A 25,009-nucleotide genomic window follows, 5' to 3' on the forward strand; every position below is an offset into this window, starting at 1 on the left:
TTGTATTATATATAAGCAGTATTATATCATCCTTTCTTATGCTTCCACTTTCCCTTCCCCTCTTCTTATAAGTGTAAATCTTGTAGAATAAACACTTCAACTTATTACTTTGGCTAAATTTCTTTTCCTTTATTATTTATATATATATATAAAAACGTAAGGGTTTATCCTCAGATTTTCAAAACTTAATATCACCAACTCTCATATTTCTGCTTTTGCTTTCAGGTGCAAAAAGAAACAGTAGCATGATTTGAATTCTGATAAGAACCATCAGAGCAGTTATTAGGTCACTATAACTTGACTTAATTTATACTTCACTCTGCCGGAAAATATGCCTTTAGTTTTGCGTTGATATGTTAGTTCCTTTTGAGTTAGTTAAGGTGCAATTTTAATCATCAATAAACAAAAGTTATAAGGTTGACTTTTTTTTTTTACTTTCCATCCTTGTAGAAAGTAAACAATGCATGTCCTTGTCACATCATGTATCAAAATTCACACTTTACGTATTTTATTTTATTCTGGTTTTTGTGTTCCGGTTGATTAGAATACAGCAAGTGATGCCAGAATATTTTAACTGATGTTTTAGAATATGTAAAAACTTTTGCCTTTAAGATATATATATATAAAACAAGGTTTTCTAACAGATAGGTTTTGTGCTGATAATAAATAATCACAACGTAAGTTTAATTTCTACATATAAAATCTCTTTTTTTTTTTTTTTTATTAATACAGTGGCCAGAGAGGTTCTGCTTCATAACATATCATGCAGTCTTAAAATGAACAAGAATAATGAAAAAATAATAAATAACACCTGATTACTATCAACTGATTTTTCCTTATAGTTCAGTATTTCAGCATCATAACATTAATGTTTAATCACTGATATAGATTCTTGAACTTCTTTACTGTGATGGGTACCATCACAGAAAGGTCGGTGATTACTCTGCTTGCAGTTGCAAAACCAATAATCTCTCGTTTCAGGAGCTTTAAAGCGCATGGGTCGCAGAGTAATCTTTAAACTGGGAATCAGACACATAAGATCGCAGAATGGCTAAAATGAGAAAAACTTTTAGGCAATTACACTAAAAAAAGCATTGAGTATTTATTTATCAATATCTCATTTACAGGTACAGATTTATGTATAGGCAATTGCTTATATACAGTAGAATCCCGATTTAAGGTTTTATTTAAGGGTCGTATTTTCATATGTTAAATCAAGAAAACTCTTAAATAACACTACTCTGCATTTTGAAAAAAACGCATTGATTTTTTCTCGGGAAACAGTGTTTCTGAATCATTTTATAATGCTGATTTCAAAAATGACTTTTTTTTTTCCCATCATGTCAGGTTCTTTCAAAAATCACAAAAGAAAATTTGATTTTTCACAAATTTTTATTAATTTTGGCAGAATCTGTGCATTGAAATTATAACAAAATGCTACTTTTACCAGACATTTATATTTAAATATGTTGAAAATACTATTAAAAAAGGGCAGTGTGGTAAAAAGTTCAAACACTCACCTCTCATTTTAAACACTGATGTACAATCTGTCAAATTTTTATTTCTTTGATTTTCTTGCAGATCCTTCTACTTGAGTCCCTCTTCAGCATCAAGCAATAGTCAGCCATCATGTTGACATTCCACATACCCTGGTAACTCATCTCCAAGTCTTTAATGTCCTGGTGAAACCTCTCACCTGTTTGTACTAACACTTCCAAGATTTTCTGGGAAGAAGTCAATGTAGGAGAGTAAAAAATGTACATTGACACTCATGTTGCAGCCCAGCTTTTTGAAGTTTGCCAACATATTTTCAACTATATTCTTGTAGTCAGGATCCTTTTTGCTCCCTAAAGAAGTTCTCAACAACAGACCTGAAGCTAATCCATGTGTTTTTCTCTTTTATTCATAGTTCCCTCCAAATCTCAGTCCCTCAGTTTGTGAATTTAAGGTCCAACAAAAATAACTTGTTTTTTTTCTTCTCTTGGGTGATTGATGGGAATTTCGTAAAAAGGTAGTTGAAGCAGGGACCTTCCTGAGCTCATCAAACTGGGTTCGATGAAGCAGTTTTCAAAATCTGCTTCATCGAGCCCAGTTTGATGTGCAAGGGTGGAAGGAGGCCAGATTTGGGATCTACCAGTGGTTTATGAACTATGTTCTTTGATCCAGTAACTGTCCCTCTTCGGCCAGACGACACAGCAGTGCTCACTTCTTGCATGACTGTCCCTCACACAAAAAGCAAGGCATCTTTGTGTAGCTAAATTGCTGTCCAAGTAACATGCCTATCACTTCAAAGTTCAGCACAGACCAATGAACCATGTTTTTCATGCTGCTTAATATTTGTCAACAACAACTTCAAGTTCTCATATATTTCTTTCAAATGAACAGAGTGAGATACTGGAATTGACTCATTTATGGGGAGCAAAACAACTGTTCCATTGTGGAACGACACACTTTTGCGACTCCTCTTTGATGAGTCAAACAATTCTCCACCAATAAACAAGTCTCCACTGTGTAGGATTGTAACTAATTCCTAAATAATTCATTTAAGTCTTTATATTATTGCAAAAACCATAGAATCATCCTCAGAAAAGTAAAGGACTAGTACTAGTTCTTGTTCTCTGTGTCAGTACCATGAGAAAAATGTCCCATGTGCTAGAAGATTTTTTGCCTTACGTGTAGAACCAAGGAGTTATGGATTCCTTTGGTAATTTTAAATCTTTCCCAGATCATTGAATTTATGCTATTAAAACAGTTGAGGGCTGAACTCAATGTCTACAAGTGTATAGACTTCAGTTGCTTCACTTTCACAAGTGGAAACACAGGAACCAACTAATAAAAGACCAAAACAAAAGTATGATGACATTTGAATTTCAGCTTTACTTGTGTTGGAAATAAAGATGCTCCTGATGCACAGTGCATCGTATGTAACAAAATATTAACAAACAGTTCTTTGGCTCCCACTAAACTTGTGTACCTTAAGTGTACCGTAAATATATTGTGAGATGAAAAGTGTCCCGTGACTTAAAAAGGCTTGGGAAATGCTGCTCTACATTAACAAAATAAGTTCAGATTATTCAAACACTTTTCAGTCAAAAACTGAAAAGTCAGTAAAGAAATTTTACTGACTTTTTAGTTTGGCACAATAATCTCAAAAATACACTGAGTTCACATGGAGGTATTAAGGACAAGAAACAAATGACTAATGGCAGCATTGCCAGCATGTGAAGATTTAGTTTACAAATTCCTGGCATTTATGCCTAACTTAATACATTCAATAATACAACTCATGGCATCAACTTAAGTGATCTGTGAAAAAAACGGTATGTGATAGAAAAAAATATATATAACATTTCTGAAATCAGCATAAAAAACAGCTGTTAGTTTACAAATATTAAAAACTATGCAGAGCGATATAATGGTTATATAAGAATCAAATAGAAAATGGCACTCCACTATTAATTACAAAAATTTGCTCTAATCCTGATAAAAATAAGAAACAACAGTAAAAAATTGAACAATGTACTTCTACGAATAACAGAAAAACTTTGTTACTAATGTTACTTAACTTTGTTTGCTATATTACTAATGCCACTTAATTTATTTCTTGCGACTCTTAACTAAAAAAAATTATACGCAGGGATGGAATAAGAATGAAATAGGTCCCCAGTCATATTTAAATTTGAGGCCCCTTTAATATATATAATTATATATTAATCAATTCGATAATTATTAAAATCATCGTAAAAAGGTGCATAAATAAAATTATCATAATAAATAATAATAAGTACAGTCTGACCTTTGTTTAACGAACTTCTTTATACCAGATTTTTCTGTTTAGCGAATTTTTTTGAATTCCCCTTCGCAATTACATTTAAAATAGTGTTTGTAGAACAAAGAAAATTTTCTATATGAGATTACCTAGTTAATGGATTATGAGAGACTAAACTGGGCATGCATTTGTTCGCCCCTCTCGCCTTCAAGAAATTTAGGCAATAGTGCTGTTGTTAAGCACAATGGTAATCTCTTTAGCTTAAAGATTATCGGCAACTTAGTGGTACCTGTAAAATCTATCCAACTTCCTGTCCCACATTTCATTGGATACTATGATGTGATCACAAAGGAACTGGATGCAAAAAATTAATTTTGATGTGATATACTTGGATTTGAAGAAAGCTTTTGAATGGAAGATTACTGTACAAATTGGAGCAGTATGGGATTAAGAGCAAGTTGCTACAATGGATAAAAGGGCGGTTGAGTGGGAGACGACAGAGTGGTAATCAATGGATGCTGCTCTTTGTGGAATAATATGAATCCCCAGGGTTCAGTATTGGGCCAACTGTTGTTTTATATATTTTTCAATGATATTGATGAAGGTATATCAGGGTTAATGTCCAAGTATGCAGATAATACAAAGGTTGGCAGAGTTGTTAATGACAGCAATGGCAGTGTGCTACTGCAACAGGATCTAGAAAATTTGGGCAAATGGGCTGAGAAGTGGCAACTGAAGTTTAACATTGACAAATGCAAAGTACTGCATATAGGTAGAAGTAACCCCAGAGAAACGTACTGTGTGGTATGACACTCAGGGTGGTAGAAAATGAAAGACCTGGGAGTAGTTGTGCGATCAATTATGAAGTTTTCTGAACAGTGCAGCCAGGCTGCCAAGAGCAGGTCATGGGATCTTGTCAATGATATACAAGAATTTTGCGAGCAGGGATAAGGAGGTGATTACCCCTTTGTATTAGGCAATGGTCAGGCCACACCTTGAGTACTGCATACAGGTCTGGAGACCTCATTTTAGGAAGGATGTTGAGTTGTTGGAGCAAGCACAGAGAATTTTGGTAAGGCGAACGAAGGGGGTTTTCTCTCTTACCAAGTTCTGAAATTTTCAGCTTCTGGAGACTAGGCACTTGCAAGGTGATCTGATTGAGGTGTATAAGGCCTTGAATGGATTGAGCAGGCTTAATTCTGATGGGATTAAGATCTTCTTCTTGCTCAGATTACGAACCTGAGGGAGCATAAATTCAAATTGTGTGCAAATTTGCCTTAGCCAGCGGGTAGTTGTTGTGGAAATTGATAGCTTAAATAAATTCAAGGAGGAACTCGACAAACTTTTAGAGGGAATGGATGTGTGAAATGGGTTTCCTTTTTTTGGCTGATGCTACATAAGCTTGCTTTCTTGAATCGCATGCCTCTACTAGTACTACTACATAAAGAGAATTTTTATTTTCTCTTTATGCAGTCTTTCTTTGTGGTATATGCTTCTTTTCTTTGGTGGCATGTCTAAAATTAATTGGTCTTTTGTTGTTTTTTTTAGCATTAGCGTTAGAGGCATATGAATTATGCAAGAAAGCAAACTTATAACAGCATCAGCCAAAAAAAAAAAAAAAAAAAAAACCTTCCCATTTCGCCCATCCATTTGCTCCAAATGCTTGTCTAGTTCTGCCTTGGATTTATTTAAGCTGTCAACTTCTACAACAACAGATGGAAGTTTGTTTCAGTAATCAACCAGCCGCTGGCTAAAGCCAAACTTCCACACATCTATTGTACAAGAGGAATTCCACCAGCATTGAGCTTGCTCAAACCTTTTAAGGCCTTATAAACCTCAATAAGATCACCTCGCAAGTGCCTAGTCTAAAGACCCTATAATTTGCAAAACTTAAGCTTTTATTCATAAGGGAAACCCTTTGTTCCTTTCACTAATCTTCTTGCCCATCTCTGTACTTGTTCCAGCAGCTCTACATCCTTCCTAAAATGAGGCCTCCAGACCTCATACAATACTCAAGGTGTGGCCTGATCACCTTGAGTATTGTATACGGGGATCAGGAGGTGATTATCCCCATATACAAGGGGATAATCACCTCTTATCCCTGCTAGAAAACCTCCTGTATATCATTGACAAGATGCCATGAGCTACTCTTGCAGACCGTGTGCACTGCTCAGAAAACTTCATATCTCCCTACACAATTATCCCCAGGTCCTTTTCATTCTGTGCTACCCTGAGTGTAGTACCACACAGTTGATACGTTACTCTGGGGTTACTGCTACCAATATGCAGTACTTTATATCTGTCAATGTTAAACTTCGGTTTCTGCCTCTCAGCCCATCTGCTCAACTTTTCTAGATCCTGTTGTACTGTCGTTAGTGTTATTAACAACCCTGTCAACCTTCATATCATCTGCAAACTTAGACATTAAGCCTGATATACCTTCATCAACATCATTAATAAATACAGAAAACAACAATGGAACTATCACTGAACCCTGGGGTAATCTACTAATAACTTTAGTCCATGAAAAGCATTGTCCATTGATTACCACTCTATCTTCTCCCACTGAAACATCCCTTTATCCATTCTAGCAACTTGCCCATAATGTCACACTGCTCAAATTTGTACAGTAGTCTTCCATGTGCAACAGTATCAAAGCTTACCTAAGATCCAAGTATATGATATCAAAATTATTTTTTGCATCCAGTTCCTTTGTGACCACATTATAGCATCCAATCAAATTGGTCAGACAAGACTTCCCCTTAACAAACCCATTCTGTGTCTGAATTATAACTGAAGTCTTGTCTAGATGATCCTGCAGTGCTTCTTTAACCAGTGCCTCCATTCATTTCCCCAGAACAGAAGTTAAGCTAACAGGTCTGTAACTGCTTGTGTCACCCTTTGATCCTCCTATGTGAATTGGGGTCACATTTGCACATCACCAGAGTCCAAGGAAGCTCTCATAATTATGGCTAAGGGTTTGCTTACTTCCTTTGGTGCCTCCTTTAATATAACTGGATAGATCCCATCCACCCCAAGTGCCTTTCTTATGTTTATCTTCAACAATTTCTCTTCCATTTTGCTCTCATTATTACATTATCATTTAGCTCATTTCTAGGGTTTAATTCACCTCTGGCATTCCCTTCCCTGAATAACTCCTCATGTGTGAATGTTGATGCAAAATACTCACTTACTTTGTTAGCTACCTGAGCAGATTATCAACAGTTGAACCATTGATATCAAGTGGACCAATCTGATTCATCTGATTCACCGTTTCTTCTAGAGTTTACGTAAGTTACTCTTTGCATCTTCTGCCAAAGATTTCTCATAATCTGCCTTTGCCTGCCTAATCTCCATTTTGACTTGATTACAGACCAGCATACCATAGGCTTCTGTATCACCTAAATTAAAAATCACAATATTCATGATCATCTGTTTATATAGCAAGCACAAAACCGTATACACACATTATTTATAACTTCGAACTTATTCCGTATCTCAGAACATACACAGTGTTTGAACTGCAAACTGCTGTGCATTTGAGCATGTACCGATGATAAGGTCGCCAGCATGGTCCCTTAAAAGTTGTGTTCTGAACAGCAAATAGATGTATGCTGCTATGCAGTATGTACTCAGATGTGAGGATGCATGCAGGCTTGATTCACCCTCTGAAAACAAACACGGCATTTGGCAAAAATTAATTTTCACCTTGCCCTCTGTTCTCATCCTGATGCTAAATCTAGGTGCGCCATTTCATCAGCTAGCCCCGGGTGCCGAAACAGCTTGACATGGAACTGATGTGGCCTGTCATTGGCGCCTCTGATACCAGCACCCTTGGCACCTGCCCGAATGCCAAGGCTTTCCTACACTACTGATTACACATTATATATATACACACTGATGAGCCAAAACATTATGACCAGCGAGTCGTTATGCAAATCAAAGCAACTACAGGTGAACTACGGTGCGTGTGCGGGTCGGGACATGGTATAAAAAACACCTGATACTGAGCTCCGTTAATCAGTGTTACTCTTGTTCTTCAGATGGGAAAGGCAGTGGACTTAAGCGAGTTTGACAAAGGCCAAATTGTAATGGCCAGACAACTGGGTCAGAGCATATCCAAAACGGCACGGCTGATGGGTTGCTCATGGTCAGCCATAGTTAGTACCTACTGAAAGTGGCCTGAGGAGGGAAACCCACGAACTGCCATCAAGGTATTAGGCGACCACGGCTCATTGATGTTCAAGGTGAGCGAAGGCTCTCCCGGATGGTACATGGCAACTGTGGCGCAATTCGCCGGTAATTGGAATGCTGGTGACGGGAGTAATGTGTCAAAACACACAGTAAATCGAACTCTGCTGAAAATGGGGCTGTGTAGCTGCAGGCCACTCTGAATGCCCAGGCTAACCACAATTCATCGGCGACAGCACCAACAATGGGCATGCGAATAGGTCGTCTGGTTCAATGAATCACGTTTCCTGTTGCACCACGTGGACGGCCAGGTAAGTGTGCGTCGTTTACCTGGGGAAGTGATGCCGCCTGGTTGCACCGTGGGACGAAAACAAGCTGGTGGCAGCGGTGTCATGCTTTGAGAAATGTTCTACTGGAATACCCTGGGTCCAGTCATCCATGTGTCGGGCACTCTGACATCTATCACATACTAAGCATCATTGCTGACTAGGTACACTCTTTCACGGCAACGGTCTTCCCCTTGGGTGGTGCCATCTTTCAGCAGGATAATGTGCCATGTCACACTGCCCAGATTGTTTGAGATTGCCCTGGCCTCCAAATTCCCCAGACACCAATCCCATCAAGTATCTGTGGTTTGTGTTGGAACAGCAACTTCGATCTGCAGATCTTATAGTTTTTTTTTTTGTTTTAGTTAGTTGTTGGCGCTTCGGCTTCTATGGCCATAATGCACCTCCCAAGATTTTTGCAGTACTCTGATCCCAGCCAGAGGTGGGATTCGAACCCGCAACCTTTGGGTTGCCAGGCAGGCACTTTACCCACCTGGCTAGCCCAGTCGGCGATCTTATAGTAACCAGCATATCCTTTAACTACAGGAGTTAAAGGATATGCTGGTTACGTGTTGGTACCAGATACCATAAGACACAATTAGAAATCTTGTAATGTCCATGCCTCGCTGGGTATGAGCTGTTTTGGCTGCACGTGGAGGACCAACATCATATTAGGTAGGTCGTCACAGTGTTTTGACTCATCAGTGTATATATAATATATATTACACACACATAGAAATACAAATACTACATAGGTTTTTATATTTTTATTTTGAATAATAATTCCTTGATAAAAATGCAAACTGAGAGGTTAAAAATATTTTATGTTTTCTGACTTGAAAAATAAAGTAATAATAAAAACAATTTTAATACAAACTTTTAACTTATTTATTGTACAATAAAAAGGTATAAGAATAAAATTTTAAACGCTTAAGTTTAAGAATGCTTTTAATTTACACATTTTCTTGGTTTATTATTATCAGAAATTTTTATCACTACTTTAGAAAATATTTACACTGAAAATGAGCCCCAGCCATGGTCGGTTTGGCTGTAGTGTTAATGCGGCCCTGATTATATGTTACAGAAGGTTAAAAAGACAACAGAAAAAATGTAAGTTAAGCCTAACTGCTCTGAGCAAATGCAGTCTGTTTTTGTTCTTCTAAAAGGATCTTGAAAGAGAAAAATTAATAAAAGGAAGAAAATTAATAACACTAACTCATTACTTGTAAAAAAATCAGTTCATGTTAGCATAATCAAGGCAATTACTGTATAAATGCAAAAAAAAAAAAAGCAGCACATTTGTCGAAAAAAGAGCAAGCAACTTCCTCTCTAGCGAGGAATTGGTGTATCCTCATCCATTCCTTCTTCTTCACTGTCTACACCTTTTGTTCTTTGCTGTAACACGCTCAATCTTGATGATGTTAAAACACCATAATCAACACTTCATAGTCTGTGAATTGAATATCTGGATGAGAAGCACCTTTTTTTTTTTTCCAGTCTTCTCTAACCTCATGCTCATCATTTTCTTCAATGGTAATAATGAATCCAACGCCAAATTTAGGACATGGGGTCTTGGTGTAGACGTTTTTCTGTTCCCCCCTCCATAAACATCAGAAAAAATTACAAAAGATATATTTATGTATGCATACATTTTAATGCAGTTGAGGCCATGCTACAAACGCGCCCCATGAAATCTGACCTTGGATGACCCCTACTTTTTGTGGCAGAACACCCAGTTCCAGCTCAGCCTTTCTCATTAAGCGGCAACTGTCTTCTTAACTGATGCCTTGATTTTATAGGCAAATCTTTTGTGCATAAAAAATATTAGATCAAAAGTCTGTTAGCACAAATGTGGATCGGTTTGATATTCATAAAAAATGCTATGTCTGGTGGATGGGCAGGACAATTATCTATAAAGAGCAGTAGGTTTCTAATGGCAGAAACTATCTTGAAATCCGATACAAAAAAATTTTTGATAAAGGTCTAACGTCATTCACACTTTTGTGTTATTAGTGTAGAAGGCTGCCGTAGCCTAGTGGTCAGGCGCACGGGTGCATAAGTACACATGCCTTGAGTGACCAGGGTTCAAACCCGTGACTGCTGAATACGGTGCTGTTTCTTGTATTCTATCTTGTGAACTCCTCTGACTGTTTGGTCGTCCCGGAGTATAAACAGAAAATTTATTTATTTACAAGGAAAAGTGAAGATATTCCTGAAATGCTTTGTTTTTGCTTACTTCATTTTGTCACAAGCTCTGATTCTTGAATAATGGCATTTTTTACAGGCAAACCTTTTGTGCATAAAGAATGTGCATCAAGTAGCCTTAACAAATATAGTATAAGCACAAGACTATGAATCATTTTGACTCTATTCAACACACAAGCAAACTCTCTGCATGTTCAGGTGTATTTACAGTATGTGATTCTCCCAATGTCTATGTTTGATACAGTGCTGATGGATTTAAAATTGGCTATTTCTGACTTGATGTTGATAGGTGTGTTACAAACACAAAAATGTCACTGAAAACTGCACTACATTGTAAAGATACACTTACTTTTGAAAAACCATGTGATGATGAATGCAACAATGCTCAGTAACAAACTAATCTCTATTGTATAACAAACTATTTATACAATACCACTGAAAACAAAAACTCCTACTTGGTATGGACAGGAGAAAAACTGTAATAAAACATCAGTTGTTTTTGGAAAAACTCCAACAAAACATATCAGTTGTTTTTGACAGACCGTGCAGAAGAATGCTGTCATGCGTTTTAAAATGTTTTTCGTTCTATACCCATATATGAGATGAGGCAGCGATTTGTTAATCCACTGGTGACAAACTCCAGCTTAATACCATTACTTTTGCCACATACTTTTCTGCATTTATAGTTGACAACTGTAAAGTTTTCAACAAAAACGTCCAATGTAAACCTTTAATCAGACATACTTTGCTGTTTTTATAACTTAAGTTAACCTGACACATATTTCTGCTGCAAGTAGGTAGCAGAAAGCAGTACTACAGCAGATTATATCTGGTTTAGTGAGATTTTCAGTGAATTTGTAAGAATCTAATTAAGCATGCTCACATGTAGAATGCAGGTGGCCGCTTACCTGGAACCAGCAGTGATATGCAGCTGAAGCTTCTCACTAGCTATAAACTGTGCAACTTCTCAGTATACGATGGGGTAGGTTTTTTGGACACCAATGAATTGCAGAATGTTAATTCCTTTAGCTCTCGAGTAAACTGGTACCCTAAAATTGACCACTAAGTTGCCATCAAATCCCTCTTGCAATTCAGCGGGTGTCCAGTAACTTTCAGGTGAAAACTTATCAAGAGATAAATAATTATGGGGGAAGAGGGGGAGTGGGTGGTTTGCTAATGCCCATCACAGGTCATTTCAATAAAATGTGTGTTGGAATGCACACTAAAATAATTTAAAGTGGAAGGGAGAAATATTTTTGCAGGTGAATGATTTTAAATTTATCAAAGAAAAAATCCCCATTATAAAGTGGTGAAGTGTTCAGAAGCTATGTATAAGTGTCAGGTATTGATAAAGGTTGAGGAGAATGGAACTCCACCCGATAGGTAAGAATAATATTGGCCCAAAATGCGATTTTTTCCGAATTTATTACGGTAAAATGTGAACGAAAAGAAAAAGTATAGTTTTAACACTGCAACAAAAAACAGAAATTAATAGAATTAGAAAACGTGAAAATTTAGGAAATCTCTCCAAAGAGTTTAATGTGGGGACTTCAACAATTTATGACATCAAGAAAAATTCCAATGCTATAACAGAATTTGTGTCGATTATGAATAGTGAAGGAGAATCTAGGGAAAACAAAATGTTGAAACCTAAAAATGCCACTTTAGAGAGTGCACTTAATTTAATTTTTTTGTTTTCTTTAGAGCGAAGTTTAGGTGAACCAGTGTCTGGCCTAATATTGTATGAAAAAGCATTGGATTTTAATCGAAAATTAATAGGTAATGAAGATTTTAAGGCAAGCACAGATTGGCTGAAAAACTTTAAACTAAGACACTGTATATGTGAACTAGATATTCAAGTCGAGAAATTTTCTGCAGACGAATCGGCAGTGGTGTCCTTTGAAAAGTAAGTTTGCTTCAGTAATAGCAAATTATGAGAAAGAAAACGTTTATAATGTTGATGAGACAGGCTTATTATAGAAAGCATTATCAAGAAAAACCCTAGCCACTAAAAGAAAAATGCCTGCACCAAGTGTTTTAAGATGAGAAAAGAGCAAGTTACAATTGATATGTGTGCATATGCCACTTGGACGCACAGAATGTCTGTGTTCGTTATCGGTAAGTCAAAAAAACCGAGAGCATTCAAAAATCTTTCTAATTTTCCTGTTTTGTATAAAAATCATAAAAATGCCTGAATGGATGTTTCTGTTTTCTGAAATTGGTTTATAATTTTTTTAAATTTAATTTAATTGTTAATTAATCCTACCAGAAAAATTATCCGAAAAATTTGGCTATCCGGAAGAGGTCTGACATCAATTATGCTGGATAACTGACACTCTACTGCAGGGGTCGGCAACCTGCGGCTCATGAGCCGCATGCAGCTCTTTTAGCATGTAACTGCGACTCCAACTTTTAGCCCATATGAAGAACAATTTGAAATGGAGTTAGAGGACTTAAAAATCAAGGACATGTAGAATGCAAGACTAAAATGCCTTAAAACTGAAATTGAGGATTTGGAGAGGCAAAAGGCCCTTGCAATTCTACACAAATGGATGGCAATAGAGGAGCTGAAAAAGCAAGACCAAATTGTGTTCGATGCATGGAGTAGCTTACTGGACATGTATATAAATTTGAAAATATTTGCGTTTGGGCTTCTCTCAGTTTTTGGTTTGACGAATTTCGACGAAATATTTTTTCAGCATGAACTATATTAAAAATAAATCAAGAAACTGTCTGAACAATGGAAGTCCCTCAGCATGTTTAAAGATGAAAATTACGGCATACTTGCCTGATGTTGTGAGACTTTCAAGAAGTTCAGCAGCAAATGTCATATTAATTCGTACCTAATTGGACGTGTGTTCCGTTTTCAGTAATAATAAATATTTCAAAATATATATTTTTTTAATAAAACACCTTCCCACTCTATTCCATTTCTTAAAAAACTCCCCCATCCCTCTCCCTCCTCGAGCTGAGGTGCGGCTCTTCAGATTGTCTTTTTTTTTTTTTTTTTAATTAGATCAAAAATGGCTCTTCACTCAAAAAAGGTTGCCAACCCCTGCTCTAGCGTATTATAGAAAACCTATGTGCTGGGGGCAATATATTCAGTAAGATGGCACAAGCCAATAATCATGAGAACAGTGTTATTAGGGCCTTGTTGGATAGGGCTGAGTCTCACTGTAGCTCCTCTGAGGATAGAAAGGAGGAGAATAAACGTGTCACAGTAGATCACAATATGTTTGGGAAACAGAACACAGATGAAGAGAGCCGTTTGCAACCATTGCCACCGCAAACATTCCCTGCTATCCAGGCTTAACGGAGCGAACCTCCTGAGTATTACGTACTGTCAGACACACACTGTGTGCAGCTGCCAGGACGAAGATTGCACACAGTCATGTCAAAGGTTAAAGATCTTGTACCTATGGAGGATGCAAGTGGGGTCATATATGAGATCAAATGCCTGGATTGTGGGGAGTGCTATATTGGTGAAACAAAATGCAGGTTCAAAGATCATATAGGGGAGCATATTAACATAATAAAGGCTACAGATTTTGGGAAATCTGATGTGGCCGAACATTTTTGAGAGGAGCACTGCAATTTGCAGAACTTAAGCCTTTTCTTGGTAAGAGCACCTCTTTGTTCCCCTCACCAATCTTGTTGCTCTTCTTTGTACTCATTCTAGCTACTCTATATCCTTCCTAAAACGAGGCCTCCAGACCTGTACACAGTACTCTAGGAGTGGCCTGACCATTGCCTTGTACAATGGGATAATCACCTCCCTGTCCCTGCTAGCAAAATTCCTATATATCACTGACATATAGGTTATCTTGCCTATATGTCAGGAATCCTCCATGACCTGCCCTGGCAGCCCATCTGCAGTGCTCAGCAAACTTCATATTTGACTGCACAATTACCCCCAGGTCTTTTTCACTTTCCACTTCCCTGCGTGTAGTACCACACAGTTGGTACGTTTCTCTTGGGTTATTGCTACCCATATGCAGTACTTTGCATTTGTCAATGTTAAACTTCAGTTGCCACTTCTCAGCCCATTTTCCCAACTTATCTAGGTCCAGTTGGAGTAGCATACTATCTTTACTGTCATTAACAACCTGCCAACCTTTGTATCTTCTGCAAACCTGGACATTAATCCTGATATAACTTCATCAATATCACTGATGAATAAATAAAACAACAATGGACTCAGCACTGAACTCTGGGGAACTCCACATTTGTCCACAAAGAGCGGTGTCCATTGATATGGGAAATGCTGATGTAAAACAAATGGATATGCCCTCCCCCCAGTTAGGAATACTTCATGTAAGGAAGCTAAATTTGGACAAGTGCCCAACTTGAGAACTACATTTGCCAATTCTAGAAATTGACAGATTTGGCTATTTTCTTAAAAACAATTGGAAAATGGAGTGTGCTAGAAAATTCCCTGATTTGAGAGGTTCACCTAAACATGCATAAATGTATAATACACTACTCTGTATATGGATCGTATGTATATGCAATGCATATGCCAATACCTCAGACATGGTTATCAAATGAACTAATGAGACCCATGACAGAGAAGAAAAATGCATGGGATGCATATAAATTATCAGGTGACGCAGAAGCCTGTGGCAGATATAAGCTAGTCTGTAATCAGGTCACAAAGGAGGTTCGGCAGGCGAAGGCGGATTACGAGAAATCTTTGGCAAAAGATGCTAAGAAAAACAGCAAGGATTTCTTTACTTATATAAACTCTAAAAGGAATGGGATGAATATGATTGGTCCACTTGACATCGATGGTTCGACTGTTGATGATCCTGCTCAGATAGCAAACAAACTGAATGAGTATTTTGCATCTACATTCACACGTGAGGAATTATTACAATTTGAAAATGGAAGAAGGTTATCAAATTGTAGCAGCGCGCTTAATGATTTTGTAATAACTGAGAGCAAAGTGGAGGAGAAATTGTTGAAGTTAAACACAAGAAAGGCACCTGGGGTGGATGGGATCTATCCAGTTATTTTAAAGGAGGCGGCAAAGCAACTAAGCAAACCCTTAGCCATAATTATGAGAGCATCCTTGGACTCAGGGGAGGTTCCCACGGACTGGAGATGCGCAAATGTGTCCCCAATTCACAAAGGTGGATCGAAGGGTGACACGAGTAATTACAGACCAGTTAGTTTAACTTCTGTTCCGGGTAAAATAATGGAGTCGCTGGTTAAAGATGCATTGCAGGATCATCTAGACAAGACTGCAGCAATAATTCAAACACAGCATGGGTTTGTTAAGGGAAAGTCTTGTCTGACAAATTTGATTGGTTATTATGATGTGGTCACAAAGGAACTGGATGCAAAAAATAATTTTGATATCATATACTTGGATTTCAGGAAAGCTTTTGACACTGTTGCGCATGAAAGACTACTGTACAAATTGGAGCAGAATGGTATTAAGGGTAAGTTGCTACAATGGATAAAAGGATGGTTAAGTGGGAGAAGACAGAGGGTGGTAATCAATGGGTGCTGCTCTTCGTGGACTAATGTTATTAGTGGAGTCCCACAGGGTTCGGTGTTGGGTCCACTGTTGTTTTGTGTATTTATCAATGATATTGATGAAGGTATATCAGGCTTAATGTCGAAGTTTGCAGATAACACAAAGGTTGGCAGGGTTGTTAATGACAGTAATGGCAGTGTGCTACTGCAACAGGATCTAGATAATTTGGGCAGATGGGCTAAGAAGTGGCAACTGAAGTTCAACCTTGACAAATGCAAAGTACTGCATATGGGTAGAAGTAACCCCAGAGACACGTACCAACTGTGTGGTACTACACTTAAGGTGGTAGAAAATGAAAAAGACTTGGGAGTAATTGTGCAGTCAGATATGAAGTTTTCTGAGCAGTGCAGACAGGCTGCTAGGGCGGGTCATGGGGTTTTGTCAATGATATATAGGAATTTTGCTAGCAGGGAAAAGGAGGTGATTGTCCCTCTGTATAAGGCAATGGTCAGGCCATGCCTTGAGTACTGCGTACAGGTCTGGAGGCCTCATTTTAGGAAGGATGTAGATTTGCTTGAGCGTGTACAGAGAAGAGCAACACGATTGGTGAGGGGAATGAAGGGATTCTCTTACCAAGAGAGGCTTAAGTTCTGCAAATTGCAGTGGCTGGAGACTAGGCACCTGCGCGGTGATCTGATTGAGGTCTATAAGGCCTTGAATGGGTTGAGCACGCTGAATTCTGATGGGATCCTTCCACTTGTTCAGATTACCAACCTACGGGGACATAAGTTCAAATTAAGAAAGGACAGATGTAGAATAGATGTGCGGAAATTTGCCTTTAGCCAGCGGGTGGTTAATTGCTGGAACAAACTTCCATCTGTCGTTGTGGAAGTTGATAGGTTAAATAAATTTAAGGAGGAACTGGACAGGCATTTGGAGGGAATGGTGTGATTTTTTTTTTTTTTTTTTGGCTGATGCTGCATAAGCTCCTACACTTGCTTTCTTGCATCATGTGCCACTACTACTACTACTACTACATTATAACCATTTTTGCATACGCCACTAAGGCTGACAGATGTGAAGAAAGTGTTGCTCTTAAATTTTGCCACTGGTTAGAATAAAATTGTAAAGAAGCTTACTCCATGATACAGGAAGCCAAAGAATCTGTGCTTCTCAATATAACAGTCAGATGGTGGTGGTTGTTATGAGAATTTCTGGTTCAAGGGCTACTTAGGCCATATTGTGTGCCTACCAAAGTAAATGAGGCTATATATGATAACTGCTAGGGAAGCAATGAGAACCATTTACATTTTGTTTAAGGCAAAAAAAAAAAAAAAAAATGCAAAGAATTTTGCATCATTACCTATGATGCATTTGCAAGGCATCATTGAATGATGAATGGGAAAAACTTGCTCACAGGGAATGTGCTGACAGAGAATGTAATATCAGGAATGTTGGAGATTCCTGCTTGTTTGCATCCTTTTTTTTCAGTCTCTGACAGAGAGAAGTCATGGTCAGTTTAATGACTGTCGTGTTGAGAGCTCTTCAGCTCTAAATATGGGAATTTGTTAGTGTTCACTTTACTCCTTTTGACCCTAAGCACTGGTTTTTTTCTCTCAGTAACCTGTCAGAAAAATTAACCCTCAGGGCCATGCCATGTAGAGGCAGGAGTGGTTCTGACCAGTAACCAAGCAATCAGAATAGTACGTTGCTAGCAGTAATGTTGCTAACAAGGGGGATTTAACAGTAATGTTGTAAGTTGAGAAAAAATTTTGAAAACCAAGTATTTTCCCCTAGTAAATCACACTAGGGAAATTACTTGAAAACTATTGCTTGGCACTTGGGGCCACTAGATGGCAGCTAAAACCAAAGATGGAAGTTCATTGTCAGGTCTGCTCAAAAACACTATTTATCCACTGCTTCATGATCTAAAGAATGATAAATCAGGAAGTTTGGGGGGGGGGAAATAAACCTGCCCAAATCAGCTAATGGAGAATTTAAAACCTTTTTCACATATTTTTAAATTACAGGCTGCAGGAGGGTAAAGGCAAGAGCCAATTTAACATCAAAATGATATGCCAACTAGTTATGTGACATTACATGAAATATTTTACATCTGTTTATATTGCAAAGAATGAAATAAATACTATTCTAGCAGTTTTTGTAAAAGAATGATCTTAGTTTGGATTAAAAGTACATACTTTTACAATATGTAATTACCAAAGTACATATTGTTGAAGTTTTACCTGCATATTGTGACTTTGTCCACATGTACACCAAAGATATATTTTATCTTTCTGGCATTTAAATTTAAATGGTTTCTTGTCATATACCTGTCCTTTACTCTGATAATAAGAATCATAATAATCTTTCTCTTTTGGGTCTTCCATTTCAGGAATTCTGGGTGTATTTTGGAAATCAGATTGGCTTTTCTCTCCATAACTTTCTTTATTATCCTACAATAAAACAATTGGCAAAATAAGTAATAAATAATGAAACATTATGTTCATGACATTAAACTAATTTAAAAATGTTTTACAGCGTAACATCGAAGAGCTAACAATTAAATTTAATCTGGAAAATGTACAAGTATTTATTTTGAAGAATATCAGCATGTTAGGAAATTACTAGAGAAAAGAATACCCTAGACCTTATCACCATCCACAATCACAGAAAACATAGGATAGACAGGGACCCTTATCAGGTAGTGATCCCACTGTTCTAAAAAAAAAAAAGAAAGAAACAGATTGAAGTTGTTTAGGGCATGGATTTAAGACAGTTTGTTACATGGCCTTTATTAACGGTCAGAAGGCATAGGAAGGGCAAATACTGGGAAACTATGAAACAGCTTTAGTCACAGAATATATGTCTTTATATACATGTACAGACATATATAAATATATACATACATTATATGTGTGTGTGTGTGTGTGTGTGTGTGTGTGTGTGTGTGTGTGTGTGTGTGTGTGTGTGTGTGTGTGTGTGTGTGTATTAGCATTAGTGAAGAGTAGTGAATAACTGACAGACATACATAGTTAAGTCTATGGAGTAGACATAGGTAAGTCTATGGAGTAGACACACGTAAATGCATGTTAGATTGTTAAAAATATATACAATACCTACAATCTGGGTGATTTTTTCAAGAAAAAATAACAATAAGGGTGTGTGTGTGTGTGTTAATCAATATGCAATATGGTGTCACCAATGTATTAATCACATCTAAACATTATGTACAACTGTTTTAATTAAATTTTTTTTTATATATTATAAAATGTATGTGCACTATGCATACATTTTATAATATACAAAATTCTTTTATAAAAATGCATGGCTTTTAGCTTGGACATGGTAAGTCACATGGTATTTTTAAGCTTGAAATTCAATACAGATTCAATTCTTTATTCAATATAGATTCAAGCTAAAAAAAAAAAAATTTTTTTTTTCCCTTTTCTATATTGAATCTGTATCAAATATCAAAGTATAATAATGATACAGGTTAGTTTTTGTATTTTGTAATGACTACATCAATCCTTTTCAAAAAATACTTTAAAATATCACAAACTCTGCTACGGAAGTTTTATTCAAGCTTTTACCTTCTCTTCTGATATTCTAGTTCAGGGATTTGCCTTTTATAAGATTATCCAAGATCATAACCATACCCAGTGTACACTGTTCTACCAAAATTAACAAGCCATTTCCAGTTATTGTGTATTTATTCAAAGAAACTGTTGGCCCAAATTATTAAACCAAACTGGCCATAGTATGCTCCATCCATCTGAATTATTTATGGAATCATTTACCAAAATTTCTATCCTTTTTATCAGATTCACCTAGACACCACAAACACTGATATAAAATTTTTTCAAGTATCCTTCAGTTTGTTGCAATTTTAGTGCCTACTAAAAATCATGATAAAGGAAGGAATGATAAAATGAAGTTTATGGGCTTAGTTCAAGATCAGAACCATTTTGACAAATTCATCCAAAAGGGGCTTTCAAGTCCTATGAGTTCGGAGCAAAGAAGACTTGAAACCTCTTGCAAAAAAAGAAATAAATCAAGATTTGAACTATATCCCAGGACTAAAAAAGGCTCTGAAATAATTTTTGAAATAGATTTTTTCCAATAATTACTGCATCTGCATAAAAGAAGGTTATAAAAGCAATTTTTAATAAAAAGTACTTTTAATATACATAGTGTCACAAAAAGAGAGTTAGTCAACTTCATAAATTTGTTACAAAAAGAAAAAAGTTTTTTAAAAAACAAATTTACAGCCATCAATAGAACTCAAAAGGTTTTTTACCATATCACAGGTGATTATGGGTGGCACCTGTCATGCAACAGTATGGGGAAAATGGCATCTCCTCAACAAAAGGCAAAATGTGTGGCATGGTTCATAGAGACAAAATCTGATATTCGGACTCAGAAAAATTATTGAACAAAGTATGGGAAACAACTATCATCTTATACCAACATTCATGAGTGGCATCAAAAGTTTATGGAAACTGGAAATTTTGATCACAAAAAAAAGGTATGGGCATCCTAACACAAGTGCCAAAGATGTGGAATGAGTGTAGAGAACGCTTGTTAGGAGCTCTTCTAAATTAATCACGACTGCCTCCAGGGAGCTTCAGATAACAAGATCAACTATACACAGAGTCCTGCTCAAATGTTTAAAGTTCTGTGCATACAAAATGCAGCTCATGCAGGCTTTGGAATCTGAAGATAAACCAAAGTGTTTTGAATTTGTGTTGAATATGCTTCACTGCATGGATAGTGATGGAAGTTTTCTTAAGCAGGTTATGTTCCCCAGCAAGTCCATATTTTGCATTTTGGAAATGGTGAATAGGCATAATGTTCAAATTTCGGGCTTGGAAAACTCATGCATTGTATGCAAATTGAACAGAACAGCAAAAATGTGAATGTTTGGTGTGGATTGCATAATTTCTTTTTTCATAAACAAACTATGAAAGCAAACATTTACTTGGATATGCTTGAGATTTATGCATTCTCACAGCTGGACAAACTTCAACCTTACGTCTTTTTCCAGAAAAATGGCATACCTCCACATCCTCTTGTCCAGTGTTTCCCAACTGGGGTCCATAGAAGCTTTGAGGGGGTCCACAAGAAAAAAATTGTATTTCGAGGGTCCATAATATGAGCTAAGGGGTTCATGATAAAATATTATAAATAAAATAATTTATTAAATAAAAAAAATAAAAAAATAATAATAAAATAAACTAATCTCATCAATCCAGAAATTCGCAGATAGAAGATACTCATATTTTCTGTAACCTTCTTTAGTTGACGCAAAAAAAAAATTTCTTTCCATAGAAAATTCTCGAAGAAGAAAACATTATTTAAGCACCGACTAATCTAGAAAGAGTCAGTCAGTCAGAGGTAATTGTTTCATTCTATAGTGAGTAATTGGCATCGTCTTGGTGAAATCTATTGTTTGTGTTATTGAACGTTATCGTTCTAGTGAACTATATTTCCATTAGTACCTACAAGCATTTCCAACATTAAATATTTGAGGTTAATAAAATTATTATTGTTTTCAGCATTCTCACAGTTGGACAAACTTCAACCTTATGTCCTTTTCCAGCAAAATGGCATACCTCCACATCCTCTAGTCCAGCGTTTCCCAACCGGGATCCATGTTTGCATGAGCCATTACCCATGGCTCATGCAAAGAAGAAAACAAGACAATATTTGACTGAATATCTCTGGTGATTCAATAAAACGTATGGTTTTATTGAATCACCAGAGAATATCACAAAAACAATGTGTCTTATATGTATGACTGTGCTGTCTAATGATAGCATGAAGCCAAGTAAGCTTCGTCACCATTTGGAGACAAGGCACAGCGAAAAGAAAAATAAATCAGTGGAGTATTTCCGAAAACTATGAGACAATTTTCAAGGAAGAAACAAATTGGATCAGATTTTTAGTAGACAAGCAAGCAATAAAGATAGCGGTTTATTAGCATCATATGAAATCAGCAAAATAATCGCAAAATCTGGAAAGCCACATAGCATTGGTGAAACTGTCATCTTGTCTTCAATATCAGTTGTAATTTCAACAAGGTTAAACAAAAATGCACGTGAAATTACCGATAACCTTCCTTTGAGCAATAACACAATATCCAGATGCACTGATGAAATGTCTGAAGATGTAGAAAATCAACTTATTGCTCAATTACGAGTGAAACAGTTTGCAATGCAACTCGATGAATCAACTCTGATGGGCAATGAAGCACTTTTATTGGCATATGTAAGATGTATGGAAGGTAATCAACTCGGAGGAAATGCTTTTTGCAAGATTTCTCAAAACAGATACTAAAGGTGGAACAATATTTAAGGAAGTCCAGTCTTATTTTAGAGAAAAAAATATTCCACTCGAAAATTTAATGGCTTGTGCTACTGATGGCTCTCCTTCCATGGTCGGTAGGTACAGAGAGTTTATCACTCATTTAAAAAATGCATTGCCAAAAGTATTTTGTATTCATTGTGTGATTCACCGTCAACATCTGGTGGCGAAGAGATTGAGTGGACGTCTTCATGAAGCTTTAACTCTTGTAATAAAACCTGTCAACCACATTAAGGCTAATGCTCTTCACGATCATCTCTTTCGCAAATTTTGTGATGAAAATGAAGAAGGATTTGACCGTCTTGTACTGCATACAGAGGTGCGATGGTTGTCTAAAGGCAATTGTCTTCGTCGTCCTTTGGGACAGTATTGTATCATTTCTAAACGAAAAGGAGATGGGAAAACCGTTGGTTGCCATGAAAACAGACATATTTTACCTCTCAAATGTGTTTGAAAAACTGAATTCTCTTAATAAGCTACAGCAAGGACATAATTGTGATTTAATATCTAGCAAAGAAGCCATTAATGCATTCCTAGGAAAACTCAAATTGTACAGTCTTAATATCTCACGCCGTGCGTTTGACCAGTTTCCAAACCTTGCGTCACTTAGCAGTGATTTAAAAGATGATGATTGTGTTGTGTATGTTGATCATTTTAAAAAAAAACATAAGAAGACATGCAAGTTTGGTTCAAGGACCTACTAGAACTGAACATCCCAGATTGGGTGCTGATTCCATTTGAGGTAAATGTTGCTGATGTCGAAACTGATTTACAAGAGGAACTTGTTGAATTGCGCTCTGATGACAGTCCGAAGTCTATTCAAAAAAGGAAAACATGATGTATGGAAGAATAGTGACATTGCATGTAAATATCCGCTTTTATGGGAGAAAGCTAAAATGTATGTCATTGTTTTCCCATCATCTTATCTTGTGGAATCTGGCTTTAGTCATGTAACATAGTTGTTAACAAAAAATCGTAATCTATTTGATACAGTAAAAAGAGGTGATCTTCGTCTGACTCTCACAAAATTGGAGCCAGATATTAAAATGCTAATGTCGAAACATCAGCCACAAGGATCTCATTAATAGGGCCTATTTAATGGGATCCTATTTTAATAGCCTTAGGAATAAATATATATATGTTGTTTGAAATAGTATTTTTTTAAATTTTTTTACTAATTCTGTCATTACAAGTAAAATTATGTTTCAGTTTTATCAATTAATTTTCTAAATTTGTAATTTACATTTTTTATATTATATTGGAATTGTTTAATTATTACCTTTTACTAACCTACAAATAAATATTTAATTTAGGAATATTACATATGCATATATGGGGGTCACATACGTAAAGTTAGGACTCGGGGGGGGTCCACAAGCAAAAAAAGGTTGGGAACCCATGCCCTAGTCCATCAAGTAATTTATCATTGGTTTATTACTTATATTTAAATGTGAAATTTCATATAAACAGGAACAATGCCCAACAGCTAGGCAAAGGATTCATGGAAAAAATACAAGTTAAACTTCAGAATAAGAATGTTACCCATGGATCTTTGCAATATCGAGCAATGTTGACTGATAAGCTTGTGGTTTAAACTGAACAGTGGTCAATGATAGATGCAGAAAAGTATGTGGAAAAAGTGGTAGTATTAGGCTGTAGTTGGTCATCAGTGGATCAACAAATCCACTGTAAGCTTAGCTCTTCCTACAATTTCGCAGTGATTGCATGATCTATTCCTTCACGTGATTTTCTTTTCTGATTAAAAACCAGTGGTGGGGGAACCCCTAAACCATTTATTGGGAAACGAGTTCCCTCCCCACCCTCTTTGGTGCTGGTTTAAAATCAGGAATTGATTTCCCCCTTTTTACTGCTATGCTTATCCATTGCTCCGCGTTGCAAAGATTCATGGGTAAAAGTCTTATTCTGAAGTTTAACCAATACATATATATACAGGGTGTGTCAAAAATACACGGCATAGCTTCAGGAATGAGTTCCTCACATGTAGACAATAAAAATATTTTATATCAATATTGTTCCAGAAATGTGTGGCTCCCGAGTTATTAACCGGAATGTTATTAACCCAAATAACTTATCACTAAAAACACCCACCCAGATGCTGAGGCTGAACCACTGTTGGTGATGTGATGGAAGAATTGCATGTGGGTTTTCCTCAGCCCATACATGCTGATTGTGAAAGTTTTGGATTCCGTCTCGTGTGAACTGTGCTTCATCTGTGAATATCGCTAAGGCAGGAAAGTGAGGAGTTGTACCACACTGCTGCAAGAACCACTGGCAGAACATTACTCACGTAGGGTAATCTGCTGGTGACAAGGCCTGTACCCATTGCAGATGGTAAGGATACAGTTGGTGTTCTCACAACACTCTCCAAATAGTGCATGCCACTCTTGATTGCAGGAGTGGCATGCACAATATCCAAAATATCCTCCTCTTCAGGAGTCGTAGATCTTGGTCGCTCTCTGTCGGCAGCACGAAGTGTAAAGGTCCCATGTTCACAAAGGCGGCGATGGATACCTTCAAACATTTTCCTGTCTGGACATCTTCGTTCTGGGAACCTTTTGTGGTACAAACGACGAGCCTCCAGAGCATTACCGTCCGCCAAACCGTACATAAAGAACATATCCACTTGCTCCAGATTTGAGTACATGGTCG

General features: G+C 36.9%; 1 protein-coding gene across 1 annotated transcript in view; it reads right to left on the minus strand.

Moving 5' to 3' along the window:
• Positions 1-708: 708 nt before the first annotated feature.
• The window catches only part of LOC150091161 (uncharacterized), a 28,349-nt gene continuing 4,048 nt past the window's right edge, over positions 709-25,009 (minus strand). Inside the window, exons 2-3 of the mRNA XM_090382329.1 lie at positions 18,220-18,429; positions 709-1,051 (exon numbers count right to left, since the gene is read on the minus strand). Of these exons, the coding sequence (XP_090238455.1) occupies positions 866-1,051; positions 18,220-18,429 (396 nt within the window). The 3' untranslated portion in view covers positions 709-865. The remainder of the gene's footprint in view (positions 1,052-18,219; positions 18,430-25,009) is intronic.

This window comes from Mastigoproctus giganteus, chromosome 1, assembly GCF_048544385.1.
Source record: "Mastigoproctus giganteus isolate SK-2022 chromosome 1, ASM4854438v1, whole genome shotgun sequence".
NCBI classification, from domain to species: domain Eukaryota; kingdom Metazoa; phylum Arthropoda; class Arachnida; order Uropygi; family Thelyphonidae; genus Mastigoproctus; species Mastigoproctus giganteus.